The sequence below is a fragment of the Ascaphus truei genome, chromosome 13 (assembly GCF_040206685.1).
Source record: "Ascaphus truei isolate aAscTru1 chromosome 13, aAscTru1.hap1, whole genome shotgun sequence".
Lineage (NCBI taxonomy): Eukaryota > Metazoa > Chordata > Amphibia > Anura > Ascaphidae > Ascaphus > Ascaphus truei.
Window position 1 is genome coordinate 36,119,626 of NC_134495.1, and position 24,905 is coordinate 36,144,530.

Genomic DNA, 24,905 nt, shown 5'->3' on the forward strand with positions numbered 1-24,905 from the left:
TTTTGCCATCTGTGTACAAGGTTGCTATAGGTCCTACTATATCCTTTTAGTGTCTTTGTACACACCTACACTGTGCACAATTTTTAGCACCATAGGACTCCACACATACATCTGTCTAGCCCTATTAGGGACCGAGAGCTATTACCTATAGCCACACACTGTGGCAGTGGAGGTAGTGAGTACAGTACTGCAATTTTGCTATACATCCACATTCTGTACCTTCCTCCCCACCGACCATATGCAGGGCCCCCGCCTGAGGTAAACACTATCCCCCAGTAAGCTCAACAGGGTTAGAGAGGCGATGACGTCGGCCTTCTCACTTACCTTTGCCCTTTTGCCATTTTTTAATTCGCCCTTTTGTCACACGCAGCCTTGCACTCACTTAGGCTTTATGCGCTTTATTTTATTTGAGAACATTTCTCCCCAATAAATTGATTTTATGTTCCCATCAGTCCCCGTACATACCTCTCACTCGTAGTTATCTGTGTCTTAGGTTTCTGTGATTACGGTGATGTGAGCGCTCTCGCAGTGCGGTCTCTGTTTCCTCTGTTGTTTACCTTTCGCCCTGACCCCAGATTGTAGCACCGCTCATTCACATACTGACATAGCAGTTGCCAGGGTCCCTTCCCGCCGCCCCCTCCCCCACCCCCTCCTTTCCCTGGTATAATTATGATCTGGAAGGGTGCTTAAGGAGAAAGGCTCGGATAAGCCTTGAGGCATGCAATTGTTCCCGGGGAATCCATTCACGTTCCTCAGGGCCGAAACCTTTCCAATGTACCAGGTACTGGAGTTCTCCCCTGGAGATTCTGGAATCCAGGATAGAATGGACCTCAAGTTCTTACTGACCTTCTATTAGGATAGGTTGAGGAGGTGAACCTGGAGCGGATGATTAAGGATCCTGAACAAAATGTTTCAGCAGGGACACGTGAAACACTGACCGGATCTTCATCGACGCTGGTAGCTTCAACCGGTAGGCCACTGGATTAACATTTTCAGTGACGACGAAAGGTCCAATGAAACTCGGTGCCGACTTTGGGGTGGGTACCTTCAGGCGGATGTCCTTTGTGGAAAGCCAGACCTTTTGACCTGGTCTGTAAGTGGGAGTCTCCCGACGATGACGGGAGACTCCTGCCTGCCTCGTCTGCATAGAGACGGCGTTTCTTAGGTTTTCCTGAATTTTTCCCCAGGACTCCTGAAGATTTTGAATCCTGTTCTCCGCTGCTGGGACCCCAGATTTGGGGACTGAGATAGGGAGGGCTGAAGGATTAAATCCATATTTAGTGAAGAAGGGAGATGCTTGTGTGGATTCGTTTCGCATATTATTATGGGAAAATTCAGCCCATTGCAGAAGGTCCGTCCAATTGTCCTGAGCATCCGAAATGAAACAGCGGATGAACTGCTCGAGGGATTGATTAGTCCGTTCAGTTTGACCATTGGTTTGAGGATGGTATCCGGAAGAAAATTGACGGGCAATGCCCAGTTGTTGGCAGAAGGATCTCCAGAATTTAGAAATGAACTGTGATCCACGATCTCAGATGATTACTAGAGGTGTTCCATGAAGACGAAATATCTCCCTGATGAAAACTTCAGATAGTCTGAGAGCATTGGGTAAACCCTTCAGTGGGATAAAGTGAGCCTGCTTGGAGAAGTGGTCGACCACAACCAAAATATTATTCATCCCCTTAGACATAGGCAATTCTACAATAAAATGGAAAGTTAGTCCACGGACGATCCGGGATCGGAAGAGTTTGAAGAAGACCTGAAGGTCTATTGCGAGGAGTCTTGTACTGAGCGCAAGTGGCACAGGCGGTGACAAAGTTCTTTATATCTTTGCGCATTCATGGCCACCAGATGGTCCATTCCAGAAGGTCGATGGTCCTCCTTGTACCTGGGTGACCAGAACTTTTGGATGCGTGACCCCATTCCAGTACTTTCCTGCGTAAAGTAGGTGCTGTGAATAAACGCCCCTCTGCCACATTGAGGCCCTCTAGAACAAAAGCTTGAGCTTTTGTGATGTCCCGTAAAGTGTCGAAGGTGTTGGCTGAGAGTATACAAGACGGGGAAGTATAGTCTCCTAATGATCCTCCATTTTGTCCTCTACCAAGAATTGTCGGGAGAGAGCGTCTGCCTTCACATTCTTAGAGCCAGGAAGGTAAGAAATTATGAAGTTGACCCCAGGCGACACGCACCTTCAATATACAATCGATTCTTATGATCGGTCAGTATGGTGATGGTATTCTCTTTACCTTCTAGTAGATGTCTCCACTCTTCTAAAGCCATCTTAACGGCCAGGAGTTCCCGGTTTCCCACGTCGTAATTCTGTTCAGCGGAAGACATTTTTTTGAAATGAAAGCGCAAGGATGAAGTCTGGCCTGAGGGGTCTTTCTCTGGGACAACACTGCTCCGTCCCCGACATCAGAAGTGTCCACCTTGAGCGTGAAGGGTAGACCTGGGTCCGGGTGCACAAGCACAGGCGCTGAGACAAAGGCTTTCTTACATTTTTTGAAAGCCATAGTTGCTTCAGGAGACCAAAGCGCTGGATCAGCTCCTTTTTGTGTCAATGCCGTAATTGACGCTACCACGGAGGAGAAATTTTGAATAAATCTCCGATAATAGTTAGCAAACCCCAGGACCCTCTGTACAGCTTTGATCGTCATGGGACACGGTCAATCTACCACGTCTTCACATTGGCTGGATCCATGACAAGTCCAGTATCGGAAATGATTTATCCCAAGAAGGAAGTCGTGGTCTGATGAAATTGGCATTTTTCCAATTTGGCAAAAAGGTGATTCTCTCGTAATCTTTGAAGGACCTGTTTAACGTGTCCCGAATGTTCCTGTACAGTTTTATAAAAATATCAAGATGTCGTCCAAGTAAACAATCACGTATAGATCGAGCAGATCTCTAAAGATCTCATTTACAAAGTCCTGAAACACTGCTTGTGCGTTGCAGAGTCCGAAGAGCATTACCAGGTACTCATAGTGTCCATCCCAAGTGTTAAAGGCCATCTTCCTCTCATCTCCTTGACAAATTCTTACCAAGTTATAAGCTCCTCGCAGATCAAACTTGGTAAAGATGGTGGCGCCCTGTAGTCTGTCGAAAAGCTCTGAAATCAGCTGTAGTGGATACCGATTCTTATTCGTCACTTTGTTGAGTCCCGGTAGTCGATGCAGGGTCTGAGTGAACCGTCCTTCTTCTTTACGAAGAAAAACCCTGCACCTGCAGGTGATGAAGATTTATGGATGAATCATCTCTGGAGGTTTTCTTGGATATACTCCTTCATGGCCTTGGTTTCAGGAGGAGACAGCGGATAGGAGCATCCTCGCGGAGGGATGGCTACTGGCAGGAGATTGATGGGACAGTCAAAAGCCCAATGGGTGGAAGTTCCTCGGCTTAGGTTTTGTCAAAGACGTCCCAAAATTCTTTGTGGATATATGGTAGCTGCGGTTTAACCTGTTCTTGTAGGGATACCCCAGCTAGGCCTTTGGAAGAGATTCAAACAATTATCCGGACAATGAAGGCTCCATTGGAGAAGGCAGCGACTCCATCTAGTCAATGCGAGGATTGTGTAACTGGAGCCAAGAAAGGCCCAGAAGGATGTCGACTGACGGCGTATGAATGGCGTCCAGTTGAATCTTCTCAGAATGGTTTTCGCCGACCTGTAAGGAGATAGGTATGGTTTGCAGGGATATAAAGGCGGTTTGTAAAGGACGACGTCTATGGCTTTGAGTCCTATGGGGCGGTCCTTGAATATTAAGGGAATCTTGTTCTTCTCGGCAAACCTCTGGTCGATGAAGTTCCCTCCTGACCCGGAATCCAGGGAGGCTCATGTGGTGGTCCTGAAGGTGTCTCCAGAAAGGATGATGGGGCCAAAAATCCTGGTTGACAGTTTGGGAGGAGAGGAAGATAAGTTTCCCAGCGTGATCCTCACAGCTCTCACTGGGCTTTGGCGTTTCCCAATTTCAGTGGACAGGCGATTACTAGGTGTCTAGTGTTACCACAGTAAAGACAGAGGCCTGCGCGACGTTTACGCTGTTTCTGATAAATCCACCGGCTGATAATCTGATATCTTCCACCTGCATAGGTTCCTCTATGGCCGGAGAAGAAGGATCCAAGGCTCCTGCAGGGCGAGTAATGAATGATTGCATACCTCGCTGGCGTCGCTCTCTCTCAGTCCTTCTCTCTAGAAGTCGTTGGTCCACCCGTATGCATAGGGCCATGAGGTCCTCTAATCCATTGGGACGTTCTTGTGCAGCCAGTTCATCCTTGAGGTTTTCAGACAACCCTTGCCAAAATGCTGCAGTCAAGGCCTCGTCATTCCAGCTGGTCTCGGCGGCTATGGTGCGAAATTTGACCGCTTACCGGGCCACAGAATGGTTACCCTGAGAAATATTTAAAAGAGATGAGGCAGCGGTTACCTTGCGACCTGGGGTATCGAATACTCTCCGGAATTCCTTGGTGAAGCGGTTGATGTGGCAGGTAAGGTCCGGCCTCTGTTCCCAGATGGGTGAGGCCCATGCCAAAGGGTCATCGGTCAGTAGTGATACGATGTATGCCACCTTGGAGCGTTGAGAGAGAAAGCGGGAAGGCAACAGTTCAAAGTGAATAAAATACTGATTCAAGTGGTTCAGGTAGGTCAAGGTACTTGCCATAGTCAGGGGTTGGAGAGTGGAGAGTAGTCGTATATCCGTAGCCATGGTCAAGGAGTGGAGAGAGCTGGAGTCCAGAAGCGAGCCAAGGTCCAGGGGTCTAAGAAGGCAGGGGTCCAGGTACGAGCTGAGGTCACAACAAAAGACAACGAAAAGGCAATGCAATGGCAACGAGTAGCTTGTAGCAAGCACAGGTACATAAAACCACGTTTATCTTCAACCAATTGCCAAGGGCTGACTGAGCATATAAAGGACCGGGGCCCAATAGGAAGGCTGCAGGAAGTGAGGTCATCAAACAGAAGTTGTGTGCTGATGGTAGGGAAGGGAATGCGCAGCAGGTGATGAGCAGCTGATGTTGATCCTAGCATTGTTGCCAACAGCCCGGCGTGCACGCGTGTGGTGTGCGCCGCCCGTGTCACCAGCGGGCGCGTCAGGAGGGTGGAGGTTGAAGTCCGTCCCTCCTGGGTTCTGCCTTGTGCAGCTTGTGCGCGCGGGTGGTGCCTGGCGACCGCCCGCCGTGACGCATCCGGGAGACGGGGCCTAATCCCGATCCTGACACTTTATTATTGATCTCTGGTATGTTTTGAACAGTTAAAGTTGTTTTGTTAATTGTGTGCTGCTAAACGTCCAACGTTGTAACAGGCAGATGTGTTGGGGGGGAGGGTCATGTGACTGCTTAGATATATAAATGTAAGACCAGATTAAGGGAAACAAAAGAACAAAAGTAGGAGCGCATGAAATGAAACCAAGAAAAGCCGAAATTAATACATATATTTTATATCATAAATGGATAATTCATCATAAAAACACACATATATACCAGGAACATACAAATCAAAGCTGTCTAAAATGACACTAATAAATAATACAATAGAGCCCAAGCCTCGTGGAGTATAAGGGTGCAGACACCCAAAATCACACAAACCCTAGGTTGTAACAAGAAGGGAGAAGGTGCTGGGAATGCTAGATGGAAAAAAAAAACAGACCGTAGGCGCTCTAATTCTCACGTGTAGACTCCTCATAGTGTGGCTGGACTCAGGCAGCAACACAATCAGACCGTCGTCACGGACGTGCGTCGCTGCGTAATGACGTCATCAACGCGTTTCGTGTCAAATGACACTTCATCAGGGGGTGGTCATAAACTCTCATAGAGGCATATAAATGGTTGTTACATCCACGACGGTCTGATTGTGTTGCTGCCTGAGCCCAGCCATACTACGAGGAGTCTACACGTGAGAATTAGAGCGCCTACGGTCTGTTTTTTCCTCTAGCATTCCCAGTACCTTCTCCCTTCTTGTTACAACTAGGGTTTGTGTGATTTTGGGTGCCTGCACCCTTACACTCCACGAGGTTCATTTCCTGCGCTCCTCTTTTTGTCCTTGTGTTTGCTGAGTGTGCCACGCTGATCACGGGAGACTAGGAGCTGGGGGTGGAACCGGACAGCCCAGGGGGGAGTCACTTGGAGGGACAGCGCGCTCAATATCACTATATTTTTTCAGTTTAAGGGAAAGCCTTGGCAGGGTAGCATTGGCATCTAAACTGATGCGTCTTTACGTGAGAATATGTAGTTAGACTATAGTTTGACTAGAGGTGGACTGGGGGCTGCATCTTCTACACAAGACAACAAATGGTGAGCTTCTCTGACCACACTGATCCCATGCTTGTCAGCCTGTACTTTTAACCCCCCCCGTACACGTTATTTACTGCAGCCTCTCCCAACAGACTGCACACAACTGCCCCCCCCCCCCCCCCCCCACACACACACGCACACCTCAACCAACGCCCTCTCCAATCCTGAATAGGCCCTAGCAAAACATTTTGGCAAGGAAAAGGCGCACCCCTGCTGTTTAGTCTGCACACACTCACTTGGCTCACAACAGCTTAATGCAACATTACATACCTCTGTGATAATGAACCTGCTAGGTATCTTAACTTTGTTATTTCTTGTGGCCTCATGGAAATGTTACTCTTTCTATCCACTACAAACTCCTCCATCCTGGCCCACACCTATCATCACCATACACCCTGGACTACTCAAAAGCCTTGCACTATCTACTGAATGTTGGTTGTGAACCCTGAAAACCAGCACACCAACCACCGCTCACTCTAATGGCAAACATCACAAATTTACAACTTGCACACAACTACCCAAATTTCTGATCATACTATTACTCTCTTTAGCAGGTGATATTTAACCTAACCCAGGCCCTCCCTTTTCAACTCTGTCGCATCCACCTGAGAATACCCCCTTCAAATTCCAAAACGGTCTATCTGTCGCCCATATAAATATCCGGAGCCTGCTGCCCAAACTGGACAAACTAAGGGCATGGTGCCTTATGCATAAACCCAAAGCCATCGTTCTTATAGAAACATGGCTAACCCCTAAAACTCCTGATGCAAATATCGCCATTCAGGGATACTCCATTTCTAGGAGAGATAGGTCAAAGAGAGGAGGAAGGGTGTTATTTTATATTGCAGACACCTTACAATTTACACTGTTAAATTGCCCCCCAAGCCCACCCTCTTTTGAAATCCTAGTTGGCAGAATCTGCCTCCCCTTTTCTAAGCCCATCTTGGTTGCTGGCATCTACCACCCCCCTAAAGCCCCTCTACAGTCCCTGACTGATATCACCCAGTTTCTTGGCTCCATTTCCTCCCTGAATGAGAAGAGTGAGCTGCTAGTTATTGGGGATTTCAACTTCAATTGGTTTGACCCTAAAAACCACAAAATCCAGATACAACTCAAGTCACTTAACCTATCGCAACTCATTTCCCAACCCACACGGACAAACCTGAAATCGCATAACCATTCCTTGCTAGACTGGATTCTCTCCTCAAATCCCAGCAGAATCCAATCCTCTGACATCCTTCCTGACATTTTCCAGTGACCATGCAATAGTGTACTGTGTAAGGAAAATTAAACCGCCCCATTCAAGCCCTAAAGTTCTCCTCACTAGAACATTTAGAACCTTTAACCCACAACAGTTTCTGCCTGACCTTACCAACTGCCCTTGGTACAGAATCGATTTAATTCCCGACCCTGATTCTGTGCTCGAACATTTCCAATCTGAGTTCTTAAAACTCTGTGATACCCATGCTCCACTACGCAGAATAAGAGTACGGGGGGGGGGGGGGCACTTTCCGTGGGTTACAACTGACCTTATAGCACTCTACCAGTTCAGAGATGCCTTGTGGAAAAGCTACAAAGTAACTGGCACTACCAAGGATCTCAATCACTACATATGCCTGCGGAACATGTGCACAAGGCAAACAAGGCATGCAAAAGCACAATATTACTCTGACAATCTTCACCAGAATACATCAAATCCAGCTAAATTCTGGAAGGTTATCAACAATATATTCCAGCCTTCTAACCATCAACAACCAAGTAATATCACTAAGGAGGATATTATTCTGCCAATGCCAATTATAGGCTATGGGGACATAGTATACGGCTCGGCACCCCAAACCCACCTTAGCAAACTTGACACCCTCTACAATTCAATTTGTCGTTTTGTTCTGCAATGCAACTACAACACACACCACTGCGAAATGCTCAAAGAACTAGATTGGTCATCACTCGAGTCTAGGCGCAAAGTTCACCTTTCCTGTCTTGCCTTTAAATTCTTTATGGGCAAGCTACCCAGCTATCTGAACAAGCTCCTCACCCCTACCACATGCAGCCCTTATCATCTGAGATCAGACTCCAAAAGACTGTACATGGTCCCAAGGCTCAACAAAGTATCCGGTCGCTCCTCCTTCTCTTACCGTGCACCCCAAAACTGGAACAACCTACCGGAGACTCTCTCATCCACCACCAGTCTAAGGCCGTGCTTATAATGCCGGCGACGTGCCGTCGGCCGAAAACAAAAGCATTACCACCACCGCGTGCGCTTATAGTGCGCGCGACGGAGCGAAAAACTGGTAGCCGGCAAAATTTGATTTTTCAAGGGCTGTCGTGTCACGCGACGGCCCTTGAACCAATCAAATTGCCGGAGTTACGCGACGCCGCTGCCCAGCGAAATATAACTTTCGCCGGTTTCGACGGGTGACGTCACATGTCGTGTCGCCATCGACGGCACTATAGGCTGTCTCACATTTTAAACTCACATATACTCCTGTATACTGCCATATATTACTGTATACTCACATATACTCCTGTATACTGCCATATATTACTGTATACTCACATATACTCCTGTATACTGCCATATATTACTGTATACTCACATATACTCCTGTATACTGCCATATATTACTGTATACTCACATATACTCCTGTATACTGCCATATATTACTGTATACTCACATATACTCCTGTATAGTGCCATATATTACTGTATACTCACATATACTACTGTATACTGCCATATACTGCAAAAGGAGGATTACTACTGCACACCATATAATACAAAATCATTCATATTTACCGGTGCACTTGTGTTGAAAGAAGTCCTGCTGGAAATCCAAATCATGGACTGGTATAATAATAACACATGAATTAAACATGCACTGCGGAGGTCTCTAAATGCTATTTAATGCGCCAAAAACTTAGCGACGTTTCAACCAAAGCGGTCTTTTTCAAGTGGTGAGACCGCTTTGGTCGAAACATCAATATGTTTTTGGCTCATTAAATAGTATTTAGAGACCTCCGCAGTGGCTTGTGTTATTCTTATATTACTGCCATATACTGTAATATATTACTGTATACTCACATATACTCCTGTATACTGCCATATATTACTATATACTCCCATATACTGTAATATATTACTGTATACTCACATATACTCCTGTATACTGCCATATATTACTATATACTCCCATATACTGTAATATATTACTGTATACTCACATATACTCCTGTATACTGCCATATATTACTATATACTCCCATATACTGTAATATATTACTGTATACTCACATATATTACTGTATACTCACATATACTCCTGTATACTGCCATATATTACTATATACTCCCATATACTGTAATATATTACTGTATTCTCACATATATTACTGTATACTCACATATACTCCTGTATACTGCCATATATTACTATATACTCCCATATACTGTAATATATTACTGTATTCTCACATATATTACTGTATACTCCCATATACTGTAATATATTACTGTATACTCACATATACTGCTATATATTACTGTATACTCCCATATATTACTGTATACTCACATATACTCCAATATACTGTAATATATTACTGTATACTCCCATATACTGTAATATATTACTGTATACTCACATATACTCATGTATACTGCTATATATTACTGTATACTCCCATATATTAATGTATACTCACATATACTCCCATATACTGTAATATATTACTGTATACTCACATATATTACTGTATACTCCATATACTGTAATATATTACTGTATACTCACATATACTCCTGTATACTGCTATATATTACTGTATACTCCCATATATTACTGTATACTCTCATATACTGTAATATATTACTGTATACTCACATATACTCCTGTATACTGCCATATATTACTGTATGCTCCCATATATTACTGTATGCTCCCATATATTACTGTATACACCCATATACTGTAATATATTACTGTATACTCACATATACTCCTGTATACTGCCATATATTACTGTATGCTCCCATATATTACTGTATACTCTCATATACTCCTGTATACTGCCATGTTATTGTATACTCCCATATATTACTGTATACTCCCATATACTGTAATATATTACTGTATACTCACATATACAGAACCCATATAAGCTCATATTGAACCCCCAAAATAACCACAACATATATATATATATATATATATATATATATATATATATATAATATATATATATATATATATATATATATATATATATATGTGTGTGTATAAGTACAGAAATAAAAAACATCAATGTTTTGTTGAGAGAGGATAACGCTGAATAATATAGTTGGAGTAAATGTCCCAATTAGTATCCAAGCCTTTTGGATCCGTGGTGAAAAGTTCCTATAGTATAGGATATAGCTCACACAGAAATTACAATGGAAGTGCGTCTCCTCACCCTCCGTCATGTTCTTCTGGGTGGTGGGAGATTTGAATATTGTGAACTTCTGGTCAGCGTTCAAACACTGCTTCGAGAGAGGGAGGGGAGAATATGGGGGGGAGGGGGGAAAGGACACTTGTGGGAAGGGAGGGAAGTAACTCAACCTCTTCTCCTTCTCCGTGTCCTCTCGATTCAAGCAACCCTTCTCTTGTATCACTGCGTATCACAGTTCTGAATCTCCAAACCGCAACTCGACCCTCTACCTCTGTCTCCCCCTTTCTTGCCGACTGGGCTTCCGTGAGTTCGGCGTCTCCGTGTATGCGGCTTGCTTCCTCCACACTCACCGCTTCCGCATCACGTTGGGGAGTCACTTCACGTCTCGCGAGACGTTCCACTTAGAAACTGCACTGTGTGTTGTCCGATCACTACTGCAAATTGTAGCAGTCTAGTTGATTGTAAAACAGATGCTAGGATCGGGGGGAAAAAGACTTGCCAACGGTGTACCTCTCTTCAACTTAGTAACCCTACGCGTTTCAACATACAATGTCTTCGTCAGGGGTTCAATGAAGGACTGACTCTCCCTATCTTTATATAGGCACCTCCTCTACAGTTCTAATCATCAACACATGATAGTATTATCACTAATTAAAACATCAATTAAAACACTAAATGGACATGGTTTGGATAATATGGAGTACTGAAAAGTATATAGCTGAATCAATTCAAATATGGATATCTATTATTAGTATGAAATGTGGGAATCCCATCATCTGACCAAAATTAACCATATTAATTGGAATATAGCAGAATATATTAGAGTCTAGCATTGTTTCAATAACATTCAATTTGCATCAATGCTATTGTTAGTGTTATATAACACACAAGAATATCTTAATAACACTATATAAATGTAAACCTTATCACAATCTTTAAAGTTAAAATTAATCTATTTATGTCTTATAGATAGGGAATAAACTTACATAATTAGTTTGAACATTATTTTATATCCACATGGGGGTATATTGTCTATAGTTGGTTAGATATGAAACGTTAGATAAGATCTTCATCTTTTAATCTAATTTGGATTTGTTCATGTATATACATAATAATGAGGAGAACTCATTTAGTATTTAAAACCTACTATTCTATAATTCAAAAAATACAACTATGATTCATACATAAGATATAATCATAATAATTAGATAGAAAATAGTACATTGTATTAATAAGTGATCACTGGCAATATTGGAAACATTAATTTAGAAAACCTACAATTCATAACTAATTATAGTAAACTAATATAATTATCCAAAATTTCGTTACCATAAATTTTCCTAAAAATTATTACTTAGTATGCAAATATAGTTAATCAACATTCAATCAAATACAGTATTTAAATAATAGTACCAAACCTTTAGAGTCAGAATATATATTGACTAAATATGTTTACTGTGAAAATGTCATAATTCTTAGAACTGATAGATACACAAACATACTCCAATTATGAGAAAGGAACTTATTCATACAATAGACGTTTGACTACATTTTATAATAGATAGAAACATATTAACATAGACTAATTCTTACAATATAGTAGAAAGAGGGGAATAAATTCAAACATTAATACAAGAGCATATAATAGCCCTTATTAAGATAATAACTGAATCGCACAATATAATAACCACATTAGGTATGGGAAACCTCCCTATAAGGGGATATTGAATCTAGAGGAATATTCATGCAGTCTATTAACCCTTGCATGTAAAAATTAAATGGTACACACGCTTGATAATGTGAGGATATATCATACAACAATTAAATGTAGATGATGAGAAAGGACATACTGTATCACAGTTAATAATTGGCATAACAATAAATGGGAACATAATGAAAAGGGGTCACAATAGACAGAGCTACTCTCTCAGAAAAGAACCAAGATCTATATCGATGTTTAGCCCATTGGGGGTTAAGGTCTTGAGAGTATATATCCAATATGTTTCTCGTTTTGGGATTTGATTGACCTTATTCCCCCCCTCTCCAACTATATGACAATTTTTCAATCCCCATAAATTTCAACCCTTGTGGGTTCTGAGCATGGTGGTCTTTGAAATGCTTGGAGACGCTGTGCTGAGTGAGACCCTTTTCAATATTAACAATGTGCTCTGCTATATGTAGTTCTGCTATACGTAGTTTTAGTTTACGGGTTGTTCTTCCCACATATTGTTTGTGACAGGGACATTGTAATACATAAATAACATGATCGGAATTACAATCAATGAGGTTGTCAATTTCATAGATTTCATGTGTTATTGTGGACTGAATAGATTTAAATGTTTTTGTTGTATTACAGCTTAATTTACACCCTTTACACCTCAAACATTTAAAAAAAAACTTGAGTTATATCTTGTTTTTTTATTATCTCTGTTGTTTAGACAGCTCGGAGCTATTCTTTGCTTTAAATTGGGAGCTTTTGTAAAGATAATTGTTGGTCTTTTAGGTATAATCTGTCGGAGTATGGGATCTTTAAGTAAAATGTCCCAATGTTTATTAACTATTCTCTTTATTTGTTTTGAAGAGCTGTTAAATTGGGTGATAAATGGTATTGATATTGTATCTGTATTTTCATTATGAATATTGACTTTTTCTTTATGTAAATAACAGAGTAAACTCAAAAGAGTGAGTTCAAAAGTACCCCTCTATTTGCACTCATTACCTAATGCTTGTGTATGTTTCTAAAGCCAAAAAGATGAATCCCTTAGCTAGAAACTAAAAGCGGAAAACGACGAAAAACAAAAATGATTTAATGCATATATCAATCATACACTCAAAGGTTTAAAATACGTGAATATAATTCCCCTCAGAGGAGCAGTGGGGAGGTTAAGGGATATATCAATCTTTATGGCTGTATTGATTTATATTAGCAGAAGATATCCCTATCTTCCCCTGCGGTAAAAATATACATGTGATACCCACTCAAACTTCACAGTGAAATAGCAATTGCCTTAGTAGGTAGTAAGGTGATGTGGTTGACAAACAAAGGCTGTTAGTCATTAGTCCAGAGTGAACAAGTCACTGTAGGTAACCCACATTGGGATGACAATAGTGTCTATTGTTACAGGGTTGCAGCGAACCCAAAACTCTGTAATAGCCTATTGCCACATAGTATCACACAAAAAATGCAACATCACTGGTAAGTATATTGAGGTCACTGATAATGTACTTTAGACTAGGTAGCCACCCCTTCTATAGTAGTACCCAATCCTGTGGTTATACCACTACCCCTGCACACATAGCAAAACAAAGCGGTTTTAAGTATGTAGAATGCCAGATCCTAACTGCTCTTGGTGATTAAACCGGAGTTGTAAAGGGTTACGGCGAACCCAAACCGGAGCGGTGGGTGAGTAGTTAGCACAGTGTAGCAAAATGTAACCAGCCGTTTAGGACCAGCAGGAAACAGCAGGCAGCCTATCTACAGGGAAAACGGCAATATAGCCGCTAACAGGAGAGGTGTAGGAGAGGGGAGGGAGGGGGAAGGGGTTGCGGCGAACCCAAGCGGAGGTAAGGAGGGTATACAAGCCGTGTGGGTATCTGTCACATGCACCGCCGGGGCTCCTCCGTGACGTCACTCTCATGACGTCTGTATCACCGACACGTGTTTCGCGCGTGCAATGAGCTTCTTCAGGGGGGGGGAGTTTTTCTTTATGTGTAATTAGAGTCGATCTATCCATTCCCAAGACTTTTTCATATGCCCTGTCTACTGTAGATGGTTTATATTTTCTTTCTATGAATTTTTCCATCATATTTTTTGCCTGATCTTGAAAAACTACTTCTTGTGTACAATTTCGCTTGAGTCTTTGTAGTTGTCCCAACGGAATATTTTCAAACCAATTTTCTAAGTGTCCACTATCTGCCTCTAGAAAATTATTGCAGTCTACTGGTTTAATATAAGTTTTAGTTTCCAAACGACCTTCCATTATATAAATATACAGATCCAAGAATGAAATAACTTGGGTACTGTACTGTGTGGTGAATTTAAGATTATATGGATTATTGTCCAAACTTGAAAGAAACATATCCAATCGTTCCACACTTCCTCCCTAGACAAAAAGAATATCATCTATATATCTGTGCCACTGTACCAGGTCTGCGCCGAAATCATGCCCCGACCAAATATATTCATCTTCCCATTTGCCCATGAATATATTTTCATAGTTCGGCGCAAACCTGGTACCCATGGCAGTCCGCCTTGTCTGCAGAAAATATTGTTCTCCAAACCAAAAATAATTATGTGACAGTATAAACTGTCAATAATAAATTGAATTTGTTTCTTATCTAAATCACCTGACTTTGTAAGATTTTCTTGTACCGCTTGGCATCCTTGTTTGTGGTCAATTACCGTATATAAAGACGAAACGTTGCATGTAACCAAAATATAATTAGTTTCCCATTTTAGTTTGTCCAATATATTTAATACTAGAATTGTATCTTTCAGATATGACCGAAGTTGTATCACTGGATCTTTAAGGAATTGGTCTATATAACCTGATAGATTTGCTGTTAAAGATTTAATTCCTGAAACAATATATAGGCACTGTACCATGTATTTGTGTCAATGGATGTAGCACTGGGCTCTGTCTGTGTTTCATGTTCTGTCTCTGGTTTTAAATGTATACTCACATATACTCCTGTATACTGCCCTATATTACTGAATACTCCCATATATTACTGTATACTCCCATATACTGTAATATATTACTATATACTCCTGTATATCATCATAACTTGTTAAAGTAAATACAGGTCTCCACCTAAGGGCGCTCCGCAATACTTTACAGTGTATATATTCCAGTATATATTCCAGTATATAATGTGCTGGGGATGCAGACTGTTTAGCTAATAACGGAATCTGTTTCTGTTCTTATTCACATAGACGCCAAAGAGAGAGAAGCGCGGACCCTGAACCCCCAGCAACAAGACACACTGGGGAGGCTCTGTCTGTGACTGGGACGCACTGGGGAGGCTCTGTCTGTGACTGGGACGCACTGGGAGGCTCTGTCTGTGACTGGGACGCACTGGGAGGGATGTCTGCGACTGGGACGCATTGGGAGGCTCTGTCTGTGACTGGGACGCACTGGGAGGGATGTCTGTGACTGGGACGCACTGGGAGGCTCTGTCTGTGACTGGGACGCACTGGGAGGGATGTCTGTGACTGGGACGCACTGGGAGGCTCTGTCTGTGACTGAGACGCACTGGGAGGGATGTCTGTGACTGGGACGCAATGGGAGGGATGTCTGTGACTGGGACGCACTGGGAGGGATGTCTGTGACTGGGACACAATGGGAGGGATGTCTGTGACTGGGACGCACTGGGAGGGATGTCTGTGACTGGGAGGCTCTGTCTGTGACTGGGACGCACTGGGAGACTGTCTTTGACTGGGACGCACTGGGAGGGATGACTGTGACGCATGGGAGGGATCTGTCTGTGACTGGGACGCACTGGAAGGCTCTGTCTGTGACTGGGACGCACTGAGAAACTCTGTCTGTGACGCACTGGGAGGGATGACACACTGGGAGGGATCTGTCTGTGACTGGGACTCACTGGGAGGCTCTGTCTGTGACTGGGACGCACTGGGAAGCTCTGTCTGATGCACTGGGAGGGATCTGTCTGTGACTGGGACGCACTGGAAGGCTCTGTCTATGACTGGGACGCACTGGAAGGCTCTGTCTGACTGGGAGGCTCTGTCCGTGACTGGGACGCACTGGGATGCTCTGTATGTGACTGGGACGCACTGGGAGGGATGTCTGTGATTGGGACGCACTGGGATGCTCTGTATGTGACTGGGACGCACTGGGAGGGATGTCTGTGACTGGGACGCACTGGGAGGGATGTCTGTGACTGGGACGCACTGGGAGGCTGTCTGTGACTGGGACGCACAGGGAGGCTCTGTCTGTGACTGGGACGCACTGGGAGGCTCTGTCTGTGACTGGGACGCACTGGGAGGCTCTGTCTGTGGCTGGGACGCACAGGGAGGCTCTGTCTGTGACTGGGACGCACTGGGAGGGATGTCTGTTACTGGGACGCACAGGGAGGCTCTGTCTGTGACTGGGACGCACAGGGAGTCTCTGTCTGTGACTGGGACGCACAGGGAGGCTCTGTCTGTGACTGGGACGCACTGGGAGGCTCTGTCTGTTACTGGGACGCACTGGGAGGCTCTGTCTGTGACTGGGACGCACTGGGAGGGATGTCTGTGACTGGGACGCACTGGGAGGCTCTGTCTGTGACTGGGACGCACTGGGAGGGATGTCTGTGACTGGGACGCACTGGGAGGCTCTGTCTGTGACTGGGACGCACTGGGAGGCTGTGACTGGGACGCACTGGGAGGCTCTGTCTGTGACTGGGACGCACTGGGAGGCTCTGTCTGTGACTGCGACGCACTGGGAGGCTCTGTCTGTGACTGAGACGCACTGGGAGGCTCTCTGTGACTGGGACGCACTGGGAGGGATGTCTGTGACTGGGACGCACTGGGAGGCTCTGTCTGTGACTGGGACGCACTGGGAGGCTCTGTCTGTGACTGGGACGCACTGGGAGGCTCTGTCTGTGACTGGGACGCACAGGGAGGCTCTGTCTGTGACTGCGACGCACTGGGAGGCTCTGTCTGTGACTGCGACGCACTGGGAGGCTCTGTCTGTGACTGGGACGCACTGGGAGGCTCTGTCTGTGACTGGGACGCACTGGGAGGCTCTGTCTGTGACTGCGACGCACTGGGAGGCTCTGTCTGTGACTGGGATGCACAGGGAGGCTCTGTCTGTGACTGGGACGCACTGGGAGTCTCTGTCTGTGACTGGGACGCACTGGGAGGCTCTGTCTGTGACGCACTGGGAGGGATGTCTGTGACTGGGACGCACTGGGAGGCTCTGTCTGTGATGCACTGGGAGGGATGTCTGTGACTGGGACGCACTGGGAGGCTCTGTCTGTGACTGGGACGCACTGGGAGGGATGTCTGTGACTGGGACGCACTGGGAGGCTCTGTCTGTGACTGGGACGCACTGGGAGGGATGTCTGTGACTGGGAGGCTCTGTCTGTGACTGGGACGCACTGGGAGGCTCTGACTGGGAGGCTCTGTCTGTGACTGGGACGCACTGGGAGGCTCTGTCTGTGACTGGGACGCACTGGGAGGCTCTGACTGGGATGCACTGGGAGGCTCTGTCTGTGACTGGGACGCACTGGGAGGGATGTCTGTGACTGGGACGCACTGGGAGGCTCTGTCTGTGACTGGGACGCACTGGGAGGCTCTGTCTCTGACTGGGATGCACTGGGAGGCTCTGTCTGTGACTGGGACGCACTGGGAGGGATGTCTGTGACTGGGACATCTGCTTGTGCATTTCCAATAAAAATCCAAACTTGAGAGGTGACGATGTGTGTTACTGTGTGTGTGAGTGTGTGAGAGTGTTACTGTGTGTGTGAGTGTGTTACTGTGTGAGTGAGTGTGTGTGAGTGTTACTGTGTGTGTGTGTGAGTGTTACTGTGTGAGTGTGGTTACATATGCCTATGTAGGTGTGAACATGTGTGCGAGTGAGTGTGCAAACATCACGAACAGCCACAAGGTGTCACTATCTCTTATGTAGAAGTTCATTGACAGGCTGCTCCCTCACTGCCCTGTTATACTGCTCACTATACACCCAAACATCCTGCTGCTCCCTAACTGCCCTGTTATACCCCTCCCTATACACCCCAACATCCTGCTGCACCCTCACTGCCCTGTTATACCCCTCCCTATACACCCCACCATCCTGCTGCACCCTCACTGCCCTGTTATACTCCTCCCTATACACCCCAACACCCTGCTGCTTCCTAACTGCCCTGTTATACCGCTCCCTATACACCCCAACACCCTGCTGCCTCCTCACTGCCCTGTTATACCCCTCCCTATACACCCCAACATCCTGCTGCTCCTTCACTATCCTGTTATACCGCTCCCTATACACCCCAACATCCTGCTGCTCCTTCACTGCCCTGTTATACTGCTCCCTATACACCCCAACACCCTGCTGCTCCTTCACTGTCCTGTTATACCCCCCCTTATACACCCAAACACACTGCTGCTCCTTCACTGCCCTGTTATACTGCTCCCTATACAGCCCAAAATCCTGCTGCTCCTTCACTATCCTGTTATACCGCTCCCTATACACCCCAACACCCTGCTGCCCCCTCACTGCCCTGTTATACCTCTCACTATACACCCCAACACCCTGCTGCCTCCTCACTGCCCTGTTATACTCCTCCCTATACACCCCAACATCCTGCTGCCTCCTCACTGCCCTGTTATACCGCTCCCTATACACCCCAACACCCTGCTGCCCCCTCACTGCCCTGTTATACCTCTCACTATACACCCCAACACCCTGCTGCCTCCTCACTGCCCTGTTATACTCCTCCCTATACACCCCAACATCCTGCTGCCTCCTCACTGCCCTGTTATACCTCTCCCTATACACCCCAACACCCTGATGCTCCCTGACTGCCCTGTTATACTCCTCCCTATACACCCCAACACCCTAACACCCTGCTGCTCCTTCACTGCCCTGTTATACCCCTCCCTATACACCCCAACACCCTGATGCCTCCTCAGTGCACTGTTATACCCCTCCCTATACACCCCAACACCCTGATGCTCCCTGACTGCCCTGTTATACCACTCCCTGTACAGCCCAACACCCTGCTGCCTCCTCACTGCCCTGTTATACCTCTCCCTATACACCCCAACACCCTGCTGCCTCCTCACTGCCCTGTTATACTCCTCCCTATACACCCCAACACCCTGCTGTCCTGTCACTGCCCTGTTATACTCCTCCCTATACACCCCAACACCCTGCTGTCCTCTCACTGCCCTGTTATACTCCTCCCTATACACCCCAACACCCTGCTGCCACCTCACTGCCCTGTTATACCCCTCCCTATACACCCCAACACCCTGCTGCCCCCTCACTGCCCTGTTATACCCCTCCCTATACACCCCAACACCCTGATGCCTCCTCAGTGCACTGTTATACCCCTCCCTATACACCCCAACACCCTGCTGTCCCCCTCACTGCCCTGTTATACCCCTCCCTATACACCCCAACACCCTGCTGCCCCCTCACTGCCCTGTTATACCCCTCCCTATACACCCCAACACCCTGATGCCTCCTCAGTGCACTGTTATACCCCTCCCTATACACCCCAACACCCTGCTGTCCCCCTCACTGCCCTGTTATACCCCTCCCTATACACCCCAACATCCTGCTGCCTCCTCACTGCCCTGTTATACTCCTCCCTATACACCCCAACACCCTGCTGCCTCCTCACTGCCATGTTATACCCCTCCCTATACACCCCAACATCCTGCTGCCTCCTCACTGCCCTGTTATACCCCTCCCTATACACCCCAACACCCTGCTGCCTCCTCACTGCCCTGTTATACCCCTCCCTATACACACCAACACCCTGCTGCCTCCTCACTGCCCTGTTATACCCCTCCCTATACACCCCAACACCCTGCTGCCTCCTCACTGCCCTGTTATACCCCTCCCTATACACCCCAACACCCTGCTGCCTCCTCACTGCCCTGTTATACCCCTCCCTATACACCCCAACACCCTGCTGCCCCCTCACTGCCCTGTTATACCCCTCCCTATACACCCCAACACCCTGCTGCCACCTCACTGCCCTGTTATACCCCTCCCTATACACCCCAACACCCTGCTGCCTCCTCACTGCCCTGTTATACTCCTCCCTATACACCCCAACACCCTGCTGCCTCCTCACTGCCCTGTTATACTCCTCCCTATACACCCCAACACCCTGCTGCCTCCTCACTGCCCTGTTATACCTCTCCCTATACACCCCAACACCCTGCTGCCACCTCACTGCCCTGTTATACCCCTCCCTATACACCCCAACACCCTGCTGCCCCCTCACTGCCCTGTTATACTCCTCCCTATACACCCCAACACCCTGATGCCTCCTCACTGCCTGTTATACCCCTCCCTATACACCCCAACATCCTGCTGCCCCCTCACTGCCCTGTTATACCCCTCCCTATACACCCCAACACCCTGATGCTCCCTGACTGCCCTGTTATACCCCTCCCTATACACCCCAACATACTGCTGCCTCCTCACTGCCCTGTTATACTCCTCCCTATACACCCCAACATCCTGCTGCCCCCTCACTGCCCTGTTATACCCCTCCCTATACACCCCAACACCCTGCTGCCTCCTCACTGCCCTGTTATACCCCTCCCTATACACCCCAACACCCTGCTGCCTCCTCACTGCCCTGTTATACCCCTCCCTATACACCCCAACACCCTGCTGCCTCCTCACTGCCCTGTTATACCCCTCCCTATACACCCCAACACCCTGCTGCCTCCTCACTGCCCTATTATACTCCTCCCTATACACCCCAACATCCTGCTGCCCCCTCACTGCCCTGTTATACCCCTCCCTATACACCCCAACACCCTGCTGCCCCCTCACTGCCCTGTTATACCCCTCCCTATACACCCCAACATCCTGCTGCACCCTCACTGCCCTGTTATACTCCTCCTTATACACCCCAACATCCTGCTGCCCCCTCACTGCCCTGTTATACCCCTCCCTATACACCCCAACACCCTGATGCCTCCTCACTGCCCTGTTATACTCCTCCCTATACACCCCAACATCCTGCTGCCTCCTCACTGCCCTGTTATACTCCTCCCTATACACCCCAACACCCTGCTGCCTCCTCACTGCCCTGTTATACCCCTCCCTATACACCCCAACACCCTGCTGCCTCCTCACTGCCCTGTTATACCCCTCCCTATACACCCCAACACCCTGCTGCCCCCTCACTGCCCTGTTATATCCCTCCCTATACACCCCAACACCCTGCTGCCTCCTCACTGCCCTGTTATACTCCTCCCTATACACCCCAACATCCTGCTGCCCCCTCACTGCCCTGTTATACCCCTCCCTATACACCCCAACACCCTGCTGCCTCCTCACTGCCTTGTTATACCCCTCCCTATACACCCCAACACCCTGCTGCCCCCTCACTGCCCTGTTATACCCCTCCCTATACACCCCAACACCCTGCTGCCTCCTCACTGCCCTGTTATACTCCTCCCTATACACCCCAACACCCTGCTGCCTCCTCACTGCCCTATTATACCCCTCCCTATACAGTACACCCCAACACCCTGCTGCCTCCTCACTGCCCTGTTATACTCCTCCCTATACACCCCAACACCCTGCTGCCCCCTCACTGCCCTGTTATACTCCTCCCTATACACCCCAACATCCTGCTGCCTCCTCACTGCCCTGTTATACCCCTCCCTATACACCCCAACACCCTGCTGCCTCCTCACTGCCCTGTTATACCCCTCCCTATACACCCCAACACCCTGCTGTCCTCTCACTGCCCTGTTATACCCCGTCCTATACACCCCAACACCCTGCTGCCCCCTCACTGCCCTGTTATACCCCTCCCTATACACCCCAACACCCTGCTGTCCTCTCACTGCCCTGTTATACCCCGTCCTATACACCCCAACACCTTGCTGCCCCCTCACTGCCCTGTTATACCCCTCCCTATACACCCCAACACCCTGCTGCCCCCTCACTGCCCTGTTATACCCCTCTCTATACACCCCAACATCCTGCTGCCTCCTCACTGCCCTGTTATACCCCTCCCTATACACCCCAACACCCTGCTGCCTCCTCACTGCCCTGTTATACCCCTCCCTATACACCCCAACACCCAGCTGCCCCCTCACTGCCCTGTTATACCCCTCTCTATACACCCCAACATCCTGCTGCCCCCTCACTGCCCTGTTATACCCCTCTCTATACACCCCAACATCCTGCTGCCCCCTCACTGCCCTGTTATACCCCTCTCTATACACCCCAACATCCTGCTGCCTCCTCACTGCCCTGTTATACCCCTCCCTATACACCCCAACACCCTGCTGCCTCCTCACTGCCCTGTTATACCCCTCCCTATACACCCCAACACCCAGCTGCCCCCTCACTGCCCTGTTATACCCCTCCCTATACACCCCAACATCCTGCTGCCTCCTCACTGCCCTGTTATACCCCTCCCTATACACCCCAACACCCTGCTGCCACCTCACTGCCCTGTTATACCCCTCCCTATACACCCCAACATCCTGCTGCCTCCTCACTGCCCTGTTATACCCCTCCCTATACACCCCAACACCCTGCTGCCCCCTCACTGCCCTGTTATACCCCTCTCTATACACCCCAACATCCTGCTGCCTCCTCACTGCCCTGTTATACCCCTCCCTATACACCCCAACACCCTGCTGCCTCCTCACTGCCCTGTTATACCCCTCCCTATACACCCCAACACCCAGCTGCCCCCTCACTGCCCTGTTATACCCCTCTCTATACACCCCAACATCCTGCTGCCTCCTCACTGCCCTGTTATACCCTCCCTATACACCCCAACACCCTGCTGCCTCCTCACTGCCCTGTTATACCCCTCCCTATACACCCCAACATCCTGCTGCCTCCTCACTGCCCTGTTATACCCCTCCCTATACACCCCAACACCCTGCTGCCACCTCACTGCCCTGTTATACTCCTCCCTATACACCCCAACACCCTGCTGCCTCCTCACTGCCCTGTTATACCCCTCCCTATACACCCCAACACCCTGCTGCCTCCTCACTGCCCTGTTATACCCCTCCCTATACACCCCAACACCCTGCTGCCTCCTCACTGCCCTGTTATACCCCTCCCTATACACCCCAACACCCTGCTGCCTTCTCGCTGCCCTGTTATACCCCTCCCTATACACACCAACACCCTGCTGCCCCCTCACTGCCCTGTTATACCCCTCCCTATACACCCCAACACCCTGCTGCCCCCTCACTGCCCTGTTATACTCCTCCCTATACACCCCAACACCCTGCTGCCCCCTCACTGCTCTGTTATACCCCTCCCTATACACCCCAACACCCTGCTGCCTCCTCACTGCTCTGTTATACCCCTTCCTATACACCCCAACACCCTGCTGCCTCCTCACTGCCCTGTTATACCGCTCCCTATACACCCCAACACCCTGCTGCCTCCTCACTGCCCTGTTATACCGCTCCCTATACACCCCAACATCCTGCTGCTCCTTCACTATCCTGTTATACCGCTCCCTATACACCCCAACATCCTGCTGCTCCTTCACTGCCCTGTTATACTGCTCCCTATACACCCCAACACCCTGCTGCCCCCTCACTGCCCTGTTATACCTCTCACTATACACCCCAACACCCTGCTGCCCCCTCACTGCCCTGTTATACCTCTCACTATACACCCCAACACCCTGCTGCCTCCTCACTGCCCTGTTATACCCCTCCCTATACACCCCAACACCCTGATGCTCCCTGACTGCCCTGTTATACCACTCCCTGTACAGCCCAACACCCTGCTGCCTCCTCACTGCCCTGTTATACCTCTCCCTATACACCCCAACACCCTGCTGCCCCCTCACTGCCCTGTTATACCCCTCCCTATACACCCCAACACCCTGCTGCCTCCTCACTGCTCTGTTATACTCCTCCCTATACACCCCAACACCCTGCTGCCTCCTCACTGCTCTGTTATACCCCTCCCTATACACCCCAACACCCTGCTGCCTCCTCACTGCCCTGTTATACCCCTCCCTATACACCCCAACACCCTGCTGCCTCCTCACTGCCCTGTTATACTCCTCCCTATACACCCCAACACCCTGCTGTCCCCTCACTGCCCTGTTATACCCCTCCCTATACACCCCAACACCCTGCTGCCCCCTCACTGCCCTGTTATACTCCTCCCTATACACCCCAACACCCTGCTGCCTCCTCACTGCCCTGTTATACCCCCCTATACACCCCAACACCCTGCTGCCCCCTCACTGCTCTGTTATACTCCTCCCTATACACCCCAACACCCTGCTGCCTCCTCACTGCCCTGTTATACCCCTCCCTATACACCCCAACACCCTGCTGCCTCCTCACTGCCCTGTTATACCCCCCTATACACCCCAACACCCTGCTGCCCCCTCACTGCTCTGTTATACTCCTCCCTATACACCCCAACACCCTGCTGCCTCCTCACTGCCCTGTTATACCCCTCCCTATACACCCCAACACCCTGCTGCCTCCTCACTG

At 47.9% G+C, this 24,905-nt stretch overlaps 1 protein-coding gene across 1 annotated transcript in view; it reads left to right on the top strand.

The window, feature by feature from the left end:
• Positions 1-845, top strand: part of CARMIL3 (capping protein regulator and myosin 1 linker 3) — a 139,829-nt gene extending 138,984 nt beyond the window's left edge. Inside the window, 1 exon segment of the mRNA XM_075567998.1 lies at positions 757-845. Within this exon segment, the coding sequence (XP_075424113.1) occupies positions 757-845 (89 nt within the window).
• The last annotated feature ends 24,060 nt before the right edge of the window (positions 846-24,905 follow it).